We start from the raw sequence: 13,433 nt of genomic DNA, 5'->3' as shown, positions 1-13,433 counted from the left end.
CATAACATGCAGGATATCCGTTGTCCATAAAGCAACAGCAGGTTTGCCAACCTTGGAGATTGACGGAACTCGTGCTGTGGAGCGTTGTCAAGTTTTGAATGAGACACGCACCGTGCGTTTTAAACACACATTTTGATAAAAAAAATGTGCTCAAATTATTTACGTAAATAATGTAATATAAAAACACAATTTTGACAATGCTATAGCTAACTGACGTCGTTATAAGGAATTTCCAAAGAAGAAACCATTGCTATGTAGAAAAAAAAACTCATCTAAAAAAAATTCCTGAATCATAAAATAACCCTGAATTTTCTAGGTATTCCCTAAATTGTTTTACATTCTGCGACTTTTTCCCAGTCTGTGGCCACCTTGAGCCACTAGTTCAATCCACATATCTTCTTGTGCCGGAACAAGCTCATTTTGCATAACTTCTTGAGCATTTCTCACTTCTTCCTGGCATTTCTTCATCACTTCACAGTTTATTTCATGTCCTGGATCTCTGTCTTCATAACATTCTTCACCTCTTCTTAGCTGTTCCTTAGTTCATTCTTCATTTCATCTTGGCCATTCTCCATTTTACATTTTATTATTCAACTCCTTCAGACAAATCTCAATTTTATTTTTATATTGGCTCAGAAAGCAGTTACATTTTTAAGTACGTCGGCAGCCACCTTACCTGTCCACATGCAGTATCAGTCCATTAGTCACTACACTAAATTTTAACCTAAGAAATTTTTAATAAAAGCAAACGATGGTTTCTAACATTCACTTTATTACACACAAAACTAACTACAGCTCTAAACAGTATTTTACTCTCAGAAAGCTAAAAATGTTTTTATTTTTTAAATTTATTTTAATGCAATAAAAGAAAAAATAAATCAAAATAAATTAATTAGGCATATTACACTTCTGACTACAAATGTAACAAGTATGAAAAACAGGTACATGAAGGATAGCCCTATCAAGTTCTGACTAATATTTACACTATATTAAATTACAACAATTTAAATGTCTGTTCACAAATAAACTAAGCCCCTCGCAGCTTGGCTCGACAGTGGCTCTCTCCACTGCTCGTATCTCACAGCGCACCTCTGTCTCAACACAGCGCCTCATACAACACCCAGGTGCACTGATCGTCGCTAGCCGTCCACCATCCCTCGCCCAGGGGTTACTTACCCTCTTCACTTCCCTGCCTCGCAGGCTGGCCCCATTGTTCACACACCTCTCAGCCCCTCCCTGCTAGGGTCTCGTAGCCCCTCAAAGTGTCGTGTCATCAGAACACTCTTAACACTCGAATGTCCAAGAATAATCCTAAATACGCCACAGAAGGAACACTGGAATCGTCATAACTTTTGCAAGGGGCGGGGGTGAGGGTAGCAAGTAAAGAGAGGTGCCGCACTACTCAGATTACTGGTGCCGGTACGAGACAGCAGGAGCTACCTGCATCACGCCCCTCTCTTCAGGCTGGTGTGACAGCTGTCTGGCCAGCCTCATCGCTACATCACTAGCCACAGCATGACAATAATATAACAATTTAAATATAAGGTTTTTATAAAATACAAGGTTCATAATAATACTTCTTAAGAGTATAAAACGCTTGAGACCATGTGTGGTTCATAGTCACATCTGCACAAAGCAGTCTACTCACTGGTTCATCCAACTCCTCCTTGATTGGCGGGAAACCCAGCTCGCTCGGCTCCTGCTTCATACAGACGTCTCCATTTGCCGGCTGAAACAACAAGACATCACTCGGCACGTGAATGGTCCAGCGCAGTGTTCCGCCCAGTCCTCTGAGATCATCGCCTGGGGAAACCACAAACCACACCCCACACCCTGAGGACTTCACTCTAGCAGCACGGATGCACAATTCAGAAATTTTATTTAAAATATATACATTATCCTAAGATCTGACATTGGGAGGTAGACTGCTTAATAAATTGTTATAATACCACCTTTCAGACATTTATAATCCTCAATGCTTACAGACTTGTCCAACCAACTGGGTGGTAAGGAATGTAACTGAAAGGGATTTGTATGAAACTTTTTATTTGTTGTATTATTTATAAAGGAATACCAACAATATTAAGGCCATGGACGCAGTAATTAATCTGTAATCATAACCACATGTCTGTGTGTAACCACATGGTGAGTAGCTACAAGGAGAGAGGTGGTGGAAAGCCGATCATCCTGTATTTATTTATTTCAACATCTAAGCACACCTTAACGCAGAGAGCAGACCAGGTCTGTGTGGATGCACTGCGAAGGGGTAGTTCAAGTCTCGTTCCCACACTGCGACATCACGCCCTGGAGCAAGTGTCTCAGCCTGGTCCATCAGCCAACCACACGGTGGCCCATTACTTCTCTCATCACCAGCGTAACAACCACAGCCAACTAACTGCATCATCATACACGATACGGAGTTTTCATCATGTTTTTCAATTTAAATTTGTATTACGTTTTATGCCTAATCATTATAAGTATATCATGGTTTCCTTGAACCCTGACCCTGCAAGTTTTAAGGCATTACTAATGCTACACTGCAAAAGGCAGTATTCAAAGTCTTCATTCCTGCCCCCCCCCCCCCCTTCTCACCCCCAACATTAGCCCCTTTCACACACCCTCCTCAAGCAGGTGAAGTGTAGCTTTCAGGTGAAGAAGTCATAGTTATGCCATTAACAGCACGACTTGTAACATAGCAGTACATTTCCAGGCACACCAAATATACAGTATGTACTGATAAACATGTTTGCTGCCGAATATGACTAATCAGCACCCCACTTCACCATTATGACATACAAACATTTAATTCCTAGATTAACAACAAGGTTAAAATACCATTTTCATTATAAAATAGATTGATGCAATGTATATACTGCATGTAACAGCAGAATTTGTTACTTAGAGCCTACATAAAGAATAAAACAAATAGTAGTGGAAATGCAGTGTAGTTTGTAATATGCTGTACAGCAGCGGTTCCCAAAAAGTGTTCCGTGGCGGAGTCACAGGGGTTCCGTGAGCAATAATGAATGTCATATAAAGTAAACACAATCATTGTCAAATAACTTCCTCTGAAGGAGTTGGGGTTCCGCCAAAAAAAAAATCAATCATAGTGTCCCTGGCCGAAAAGAAAATTGGGAACCAATGCTGTACAGTATCGTGTCTGTCCTAATATATCTCTATTTTTTGATATTTTTCGGGTTCCTGCTCGCACTATCTCTTCACTTGGACGAGGGTGAAGGAAGATTTACTAACCATTACTGCCCCGTCTCAAACAGGTGCAGACAGTGTTTCAACTAGCAGCAAATCATAAAGCTAGAAAGTGTGCGTTGCCTGTGCTTGCATCAGATACACATCATGCTTTACCAATGCTTTATATATATTTATATATATATATATATATATATATATATATATATATATATATATATATATATATATATATATATATATATATATATATATATATTAGTTGGTTTCACTTTTCCATGTAAATTCTAACACAAGTTGCCATACTGAATTTTAACTGGGAAAAGATTTGCTGTAACAATTTTCATGGTTCCCAAATTAATTCTCGGTTCTTGGTTCTTGTTGAACTGCTGAGAACATAAACACGACCGAGGACTGAGGACCGGGAACGACACATCACCAGGTGTACGGCACAGACACTCCAACACTTCAAGAGAGTGGACCGGGTTTAAAACTATCTGTAGTTCACAGTCCTGTTCACCCAAGTCTACTCACCAGTTTATTCGCTGACTCCTCCTTGATTAGAGGGAAAACTATCTCACTGGGCTCCTGCTTCACCATCAAGTCTTCATTTGCTGCCTGGAAGAAATAAAAGGCATCACAAATAGCAGTAGTGGCCTCAGAAGAATGACATTTACATGTCACAAGGCCAGGAAAAGAACACATTACTTGTAACAACCCTATTACAGCCTTCCTCATGCAATCCAGTAATAATCAATGTTATAAATTTTTTTGTCAAATTTCAGGTTAGGTTTTCAAATGATGTAAAGTTTTTCCTTTTTCAAGTTTTTGTGAACATGATTTCTGAGTTTATATCTTTATTTTTTAAAAATTCATAAATTTATATTTAAAGTATTTTTTTTTTTTGGCTGGCGTCTTTGTGTGGGAAGGCATACTGACGTGATTCTCCTTCATTTTTCCACGGCCCAAGCTTTGTTTCACACGCTAGGCGTGTGAGTCACGGTCAGGGGAGTGCGAGAAAGATACAAAATCGCTGCATCATGGAAACAGAGGTAAGCATTTCGTGGGTGCCTCTGTTACCATCCGCCGTGATTGGCTGAAAATTACGTCAGTGAGCCTGGAACACTGCCCGCACGAAGGAAAGGAAGGCTGTAAAGTTAGTCATTGTCTGAGCACCGTGCCGAGAGGTCGTGGTCAGGCGATGGCTCGCATCATTTCACAATGTAACATTGAATTACAACTTAACAGCTACGGTCCGAGCGACGCCTAACAACTCTTTTTTTCTCTTCGGACATTTTATTAAATTAGAAATTTTTGACCGTAGTCGTAGGCAAAGCTCACAGCGAGGCGACACAGAGTTTTGTCCAGCCGTCGCTGCCCGGAACTGATCTGGGCAATATAATGTAGTCACATTAAGAAACAATGTTTCTTTTTTTTCTTTATGAAAGTACCGGTTAAAATTTTGTTGTATGCTCTGTGGTGTCAAATATATTGTGATTTTTAAATGAATAATTAAAACCAGGTAATACATCAAACATTGTATATGAATTTCTTCTTTCTTCGTGACCTGCAACCTGTATGTTTCACTCATCATAAAATTTGAGCTAGCCAGAGGTGGTGGGTGATAACATACTTTCTGCTGTGCATTTGGCCAGAGAGATTTTCCTACTTTATTTCATATGAAATAATTTATACATTTTGAGTGGTAAACTGCTAGTTTAACAGCTAGTTTGTGCTTTTCAGGAGCTTACATCCTTCACAACAAGTAGGTATGCTAACAATCTTAGCACATGGCACACTAAATTAGGAGCAAAAAATATTTCAGCACCAACCATTTTCATTAAATATTTTTGCTAATACAAATTACATATGTAACCTTAAATAAAAACATACAAGCACTTATTTAAATATATGTATGTTCAAATAAAATATTGAACATAACATATGCAGCCATATTTTTGAAATAAATACACATAAAAATAATTTCTATTCTATTCCGTGCCATGTTAATTTACTACTGTTCTCTCTACTGTTATTAAAAAAGACGTTTCAGTTACAATAATACCCGTAAAAGAGTACTTATTTCCTGGGTGCTGCAAGAAAATTTATTTTGGACCGGTCTCAGGTTGGAGTGTAGTGGTCGTTTATTTTTAACTCAATCTTTCAAGTCCTAAACCATTATTCAGACAGTTATGTCATAATAATATTCCAAGAAATTTTGTTTGTTGACTTTTACTTAAAAGAGGAAATCAAAAAACAAATTAAGTTCACGCCTAAAGTAACAAAAGCAGGTAATGTAATGATTCCAAAACTACTATGCTAGGAAATGTACACTCCTTGTTTGTACAAAAAGTACCTACTTTAACAAGTACAGTACAACTCAGTTTTAATACAGAAATTGCACACATTTCCACTAGTTTAACAATGAGATGTACATCCAAACTATTAATCACTTATTTTATTCATTCAGATGGGTCACACACAACCCAACGTGTAATCCCCAAATTGGGTCTACTTTGCAATTCATACTGATAATTCATTATCAAAGAAATTATGTCTTTAGATATTAAAACTTAAAGTGGTGTATTAAAATATAATATCATGCATTAGATTCTACAAAACTTCATAAGTATGAAAAATTACAGTTGCAGAAAAAATGGAAAATTATGAGTACCTAGCAAAATATTTGTAACCAAAATAGACTAGACCGGGTGGGACCATAGTATACTTTGCGGTACAGAGAAAAAATTATGGGTGGGGCTATAAGTGGCATTCTATAGTTCACCTGCACAGTCTGTTGAGTAAACCACAAACAACTTCCAATTAGTGCAGTTGGAAAGGTCGGATGCTTAAGCCAGGCCAGTCAAATGGTAGCAAAACCTTAAATCTAAGAGTACGGATTTTTAAAAGTAGCAAGTACATGTAGATTTCAATAGTACAAAAAGTGTATACACCTTGGCTGACAGATTTTGTACCATAAAAAAAATCTTAATAATTTGTGCTTAAGTTCAGTTAGATGAATAAAAAAATAAACTGTATGTGTGAACGGTTTCATAGGTTAGCTGCACTATAATTCCCGACTATACGTTCAAACAATTTCAAAGTATTACAGTAGAACCCTGTTATGTTTTTCAAGGGAGCACAAGAAAAAAACATTATAAACAGGAAAACATTATAAGCAGGAAATCTCAATTTAGCACTTAACAATGTTTGAGCTTTGTACCAATGGACTCACCAAAATATGTAAACAACTTTAATGTTAAAACCAAAGATAGTATACTTGATACATGAATTTTCTGAAACAAGCCAACAATTTTCAACTTCGTCTTGTTCCCTGGTAAATTTTGTTTGTCTTTAAAGATACACTGCCACATTTTTTGTAAAATTGTCTCACGATAAGAAGAATGAGAAAGTCTACTCTTTCGCCACCTGAAAATGTTTAATTTTGGGATTTCTACGTATGAATAAAAAAAATAATTATTTGTAAGCAATAGAAACCACTTTTAGTTATGCCCTCGCTCAATGGTTGGAAACTTAAATATCGTAGGACTATGTACGTGCATCTGAATACCCACTGGAATGGCAAGGAAGAGAAGTGTTGACTAAGGGTGCCAACTGACACGTAACTATGAACATTGTGTACCTTCAGTATATTGCATAAAATTGTATTTTAACAAACTTCATGTATTGCATGGCAGTGATTGTAAACATAAACATACATAAAGGGGTAAATATTTACAATCGCGGTAGATGCCAAAAAAAATGCTAAAAATCCGAAAATACTTTTATTCTATGCTCTTTCACTTCTTATTTTCAAATCAACCGGCGGAGATAAGAAATTCCAAATACTTTAGGAGATATCGAATTTTTTAATTTAGCAATACAACGCCCGTTTAACCCTTCGAACGTCGCCATTTTTTATTTTGATGTGTGTTAGTGAATGCGTAATAAATAAAATGGTCGATTAGGTCAGGTCAGTTACATTATAAATACTTTCAAACTAAGCGAACATTAAAAATAATGTGAATTTAATTTAATGGTTCTTTAGTTTTAAATTATTTATAATGTAACTGACCTGACCTAACAAAACCCGGACAAATGATGAACATCAACAACTCACGTACTTTTTTTTTTTACTTATTACTTGCGCAACAATATCCAAAAAAAAAAAAAAATACTTTAAAATTAGAAACGTTAAAAACTCACCTAAGTTGGAGGCGGGTACATTTCCTTTGTCACTATAAGGAAATGATGTAGTCATTCACGTCAGAAGTTGACCGATTAATTAAACATCGTATTGAACAATAAATGAATAAATAATCACGTATTGGTTCATTTCAATACTGGCCAATCACGGAACAGTCACGTGACAAAATTGTCCAATAAGAAACATGATACTCGTAAACAAGAAACCTTATCTATGACAAGAAACAATGGGCATCGCCGCATACTACGCAGGTATTGTGATGAAAATTAAAAAATTCGATATCTCCTAAAGTATTTGGAATTTCTTACCTCCGCCGGTTGATTTCAAAAGAGGAAGTGAAAGAGCACAGAATAAAAGTATTTTCAGATTTTTAGCATTTTTTTTTGGCATCTACCGCGACTCTACATATAATGAAATTAAAAAATTCGATATCTCCTAAAGTATTTGGAATTTCTTACCTCCGCCGGTTGTTTTGAAAAGAGGAAGTGAAAGGGCACAGAATAGAAGTATTTTCAGATTTTTAGCATTTTTTTTGGCATCTACCGCGATTGTAAATATTTACCCATAAAGGAAACTTTTTATAAGTGTTGGAATAATTTGGTTTCAAAACATTTTTTCCCCATTTATTGAATGTTAGAAAGCAAACATTATAAGCAGGAAATTACACTATTTATGAACGTCATATGCAGGAAATAAATACATTGTCCTTATGGGGGAAATATTGGGACTTTAAAAATATGACATTATAAGCAGGAAAACATTATCTGCAGGAATATTATAACAGGGTTCTACTGTATCAGTATATCTAACCTAATGGTAACTAACCTACAAACCAAACAATTTAAACATAATTATAATGTAGTTAACCTAACCTACCCGAACTAATCGTCCACACAATGTTTTTTTTTAATTAAGATAATCTAGAGACCTTTCTCACGATTATACAGTATTGTTAAAAGCTAAACTAACCGACCAAAACTCATTTAATAGATATGGTAAATTACAAGTAAACGTAATTGGTATATTAAATTGGGTTTTACAGAAAACTTTATTGGTAAAAAAAAAATTATACCTTTTCCATATTTTTAAAATGTTTTTAACAATGAACTTTAGTTTAAACAACAAACGGCTAACAACACTATCAAAAGTTACAGTTAATATGGAAACCATTCTCCCATAGAGAATGTGTTGAAAGCAAATGAAACCCTTAACACTGCATAAAATAAAATTACTCATTAAAATTTCGATGAAAAATTCAAATACACGGACGGTATCCGTGTTGTGACATTCCTAGGGTATCCGGGATATGACATTCCTAGCAACGAACCAGTAGCTGGCTGATAGGCAATACATATTATTTTATCAAAACACATTTCTTTTAATATTCTGAATTTTTATGCAAATAGCAAAAGGATTATAAGTGCAGCACTAAGAAATATTCAAGAAAGAGCACAAACACATAAAAATAAAATTTTCAGTTAAAAAAAATGTAACTATACGGGATGAGTTCTCTGGTAGCACCATGTCAAGTGTTTTCTATCCTTAAATAAAAGAACAATTTTGGAGTTATTACTTACATTCAATCGCATCTGATTCCTGACACATGGCCAGGAACCCATTTTCCCACAGAGGAACAAATTAAACATTTGCTTTAACCACAATATCTCAAAAAGCTATCAATGGTGCTCAACTAGTGTGGCAACTGAACTATCGAAATACAGTGACGACAGTCGTCATACCCTCCTAGCTGAAGAGGCCGTACCTGTCCACCGATGTGGGCCTAAGCGAGGTGTGTTTCCCTAGTGCGTTGTCAGTGAAGTGTTACGAGCAGGGACGCACCCGCGTGCGCCCTAGCACGTCAGTAGACGTCATGGTGTTGTAGATAGTTATACTTTATATGTACATTTTTTAAGTAATCACGAGCCTCCACGATTGTATATATTTGCAACGGAACAGAACTCTCATGTTTTGAATAGTGTGTGTAAATGTTGTACAAATACTTCGCTTGTCATTAATCCGTAAATCATTAATTAATTTGTATTTTCGTTTTATTAATTAATTACTTGTCATGTCATTTTAATATTTGTGATTCTTTCAAGTGCTATGTTGGTAATGGCATGGCGCACCGCGAGATGGGCCTCTCCCACGCTGTCCGATTTCCCTCTCCTCCTCCGTGGCCCGCGGGCCTCGGCACGCAGACGGGCGGAGAAGGGCAGTGGCGAACCAGACTAGGGGAGAGCAGACGCGCGCTCACTCCGCTCCTGTCGGGACACGCGTAGCACAGCTTTGAGCTCGCAGTCAGTACAAGTGTCACAGGACTGCCTCTGCAATCGAGTTTGCACTGTGCCAGAATACGTTGTACCGTTGGACTTTTCTCAGTCAGTATGTATCGTTACAGAACTATCTCCGCGTAAGTCACGGGCCGCGTATGTGCTACTCCGAACAGCCAAACTCTCTCAGTCAGTACAAAACGTTACAGAACCATCTCCGCATACGTGACGAGCCGCGTACGTGCTACATAGCACTGCTGAACTTTCTTAACCGGTACGATTCGCTATGGGGCTGCATTCACTGTCACACCTGGTCGCATTTTGCGACCAAGAGTTTATTTCCAGGAGTCCGGGTTGCGGCAGGGGGGGCGCTCGATCCGCGACGTGCCGGCCAGGCTGCATCAGGATTCTTCACGGAATAAAGGTGCTCGTGAAAACGAACATCATCATCTTCTCCTTGCTACTATCCACCGTTCCTTAAACCTACGTAAAGATCCTTCCTGGTGCCATACCTTCCGGTCCCGGCCACGTTGGTCTGAACTGCACTCTCTCTCCGACTGGAGCTACGTGGGCAAATCAGAGCGAGTCTCAGGACAATTCACAACAGTGAATTAGGGACCATAGGCCGAGGGACGTCAACAGACTTTCGAATTTCAAAGAGGAAATATTATTCAATTTTAATGTCAAAAGAATACATAGGAGACCATGTCCAGACACGCAGACACACAATGCTGGCATGAAAACACACATTAACGATGCAAGATCAGATATCAGTGCGCCTAATAAGTATCATTATGCAGCTTCACACCGTGGGAACATATTCCTCATCCACCTTCGTCGCTGGTGAAGCTTAGCTCACACGAATACAACATCGGCATGATGCGAGCCTAGTTGGGCCAAACTTAGAATAACTAGCTCACTCCTTGTCATTTCACGATCACGATATCGACCACAGGGGGAAAAACTGTATGGACACAGTTTCAACAGCTAGGAAGGAGGTGAGGTGGTCCTCCCTACCTGTCTGAATATTGTGGGCGACTCCCTGACACTCCACTCAGGCCGGACAGCCGCGAGAATCAGAAATTAAGAGCACAGCACAGGTGGCAATCAAAATGGAAGAAAATTGAGCGATGTGGTTTATGCCACACAGTGAGAGCGGATTGTTAGAGACCCGGGAGCATGTTAAAGAAGTCAGCTGGAAATTGTAGCTCTGTCAGGGGATAACAGCACAAAATGCGAGACAGTTGTCATCTGCGAGGCAGCGCATTGCTGTTGACAACCAAGGGAGGTTAATGAGTATCGAATGCAGGATGATCAAGCACAAAGCATGTACTGAGACACATGAATTTCTACATTTCTATAATGGAGTTTCATGTGCAATCGCTGTGCAAAATGTGTTGACATCGACCCAAGTGTCTCTCCGGCTCCTTCAGGCCATAATGCCTCGTCAGCGCCCTCTCTTGCATTACCAGTGCAGTGTAGTGTCAACGATCAGGGACACACCCGCGTGCGCCCTGGAACGTTCTCAAACAACCATGTGTTTTGTAAATAATTTCTACTCTTTTATTATAATTGTGTCAGTGTGTTCCCTGTTACAAATACTCAAGATCGTCTACGTTTTGGTTAATACTTTGTAATGTTGTCATAGTTCTTAACTTGTGTTTACGTCTTTTAAAAGTAATTTATAATGTTTCGTAATTCATTTATGACTTGTGTTTAAATATTTTTATATATATTTTCAATTTCAGTGCCTATGTTAACATGTATAACCGCAAAACTGGCCCGCCGCGCTAGTCGCGTCTCTCCCACGCCGGACCGCTTCCCCTTCCCATCCTCTGCAGCCCACGCGTAGCGGTGCGCGCGTATGGCGGAGTGTCAGTTGCTATCTGGCTGCCACACGGAGCAGACCTGCTTCGCTCCGCTCCGCGAGAAGTGGCACGTTACGGAGTCCGGGTCGCAGCGTGAATGAAACGTCCGTCACCCGACGTTGTCGTCCAGGCTGTGACAGGCTTTCCATTGATAAATCTCGTCTACAAGTTCGCGTCTTCATTATTTTGTAATTCGCTCCACTCGAGATGCGTGTTTTGTATTCCTGAACTCTCGTAACCAGCACGTTTCGTCACGGGACTGTCTCCGCAGTCATATCAAGTCGCATATAAGTTGCTACCAGTGTATTTACAGGAATCCAAGTCGCGGCGAGAGAGAACGTTCGTCCTGCAACGTGTCGGACAGGCTACGATAGGGCTTCTACAGAATAAACGAGCTCGTGAAAACAGTCAGCAACTTCTTCTCCTTTCAACCCTCATCTTAACCTCTAACCTCTACAAGTTTCCCTCCCAGTCCCACGTTTTCCGGTCCCGGCCACGTTGGCCTGAATTCCACCATCTCTCCGACTGGAGCTACGCAGGCAAATCAGGGCGAGTTTCAGGCCAATTCGATACAGGGACTTAGGGCCACAGGGCGAGGGACATCAGTGTGACACAACTAGATCACGATCAGCCATGCCCATGATGCCTCATGTAAGTGGGTTGATTCGCTACCAGAATTTGCGAGACGTACCTACGGGTATACAAGGAAGTTTCAAAAATTTGTCGTGACTGCTTGATGCAAAACTTCGTGCCGGAGGACCAGTTCACCGAGCACATCAGTGGACCTTTGAGAGATGTTGCATGGACATTTGGGCGGAAACAGGCGAGTACTATGCCAACTAGGATGAGTTCTTGACAAGCCTGGAAGTACGTTTCGACGGTTCTTGTTGATCCGACCGCCAATGCTCCTCTATGTCGCATAGACCGCTATGCCTCATCAACGTCTCACGAAGGTGTGTGCACCAAACGTGCTCGTGCGCGCACCGGAGTGTAGAAAGTGCAACGGGGCGAACGCCAGGTAACAAGTGCTATGATGGCGGAAGGATCTGGCTGGGTGTGGCATACCCCTCCGCCGAACTACAACAAATGTTTATGTATTTTTCCACAGGATATTATTAGACATTATCTTCATTATTTAACACTTTATTTTTTCCAAAAATTATGTTTTACCGTGCGCCTATTCCCGAACCTGGCCGGTTCAGTTTCCCGCGAAAATCACACATTTCCGCGGGATGGTCGGCAGGGGAGGGGGGTCGCGCACGGTGATAGCGGCAGTATCTTTCCGGAGCTCATAGAGGTCGGCAGCCTCCGCGCAACACGTGACCAGCAATTCTTATTTTCACTGATATGTAGTTTCAATAGTTGTAATTTTTCGCAAACGTTTGTTATTCCAGTCCCATGGTCGGCCTCGACTTACCGAGTGGTATTTAACTTAATTATTCAGTGCTCCAAGACGAGCGTTCGTTGTGATACGTAAGCACTGTGTGTGAACTACGAGATGTTACTTCGGTGCTTCACGCGATAACCTAGCCAACCGTCTAACTAGTTTCAACCCGCACGGGGAAGCCAGTAGGCAACATGTACATTCAAACTTACTAACGCAGCAATTTCTGGGACTGGCCTAAGATTCAGGTAGCATCGCTGGAATTACAGGCCTACGTGTTGTTAGCCAGTGTACTACGTAATTTATAATTCTGAAGTGTAATTTTTAATCAGGATTATAGTATGTCATGTTAGGGTTTGCTTTGTAATCACCGCATCGTGTCCAAGTGTATGACCTTACCGGAGCATAAAATCGTGAGCCGCCACTGAGAGAGTGGTCGCGCGTGTGACGATTCAATTCGGGACAACTGTTACGGCCAGGACGGGCAGCACTATGTA

General features: G+C 39.9%; 1 protein-coding gene across 14 annotated transcripts in view; it reads right to left on the bottom strand.

Annotated features, from left to right (window-relative positions):
- LOC134541313 (oocyte zinc finger protein XlCOF6-like) overlaps positions 1-9,198 on the bottom strand; it is a 258,945-nt gene extending 249,747 nt beyond the window's left edge. For 4 of the 14 annotated variants that reach the window (XM_063384712.1, XM_063384689.1, XM_063384690.1 and 1 more), the window contains exons 1-3: positions 8,992-9,065; positions 3,742-3,825; positions 1,649-1,729 (exon numbers count right to left, since the gene is read on the bottom strand). In XM_063384712.1, coding sequence (XP_063240782.1) covers positions 1,649-1,729; positions 3,742-3,825; positions 8,992-9,060 — 234 coding nt within the window. In that variant the 5' untranslated portion in view covers positions 9,061-9,065. Of the gene's footprint in view, positions 1-1,648; positions 1,730-3,741; positions 3,826-5,992; positions 8,949-8,991; positions 9,066-9,176 lie in introns of those variants that run through there. The other 10 variants (XM_063384701.1, XM_063384713.1, XM_063384699.1 and 7 more) reach the window with 9 other exon arrangements.
- Between the last annotated feature and the right edge of the window lie 4,235 nt (positions 9,199-13,433).

Source organism: Bacillus rossius, chromosome 18 (genome assembly GCF_032445375.1).
Source record: "Bacillus rossius redtenbacheri isolate Brsri chromosome 18, Brsri_v3, whole genome shotgun sequence".
Taxonomy (NCBI): Eukaryota; Metazoa; Arthropoda; class Insecta; order Phasmatodea; family Bacillidae; genus Bacillus; species Bacillus rossius.
The sequence above is the reverse complement of the archived record's forward strand: the minus strand, read 5'-3'. Positions and strand labels throughout refer to the sequence as shown.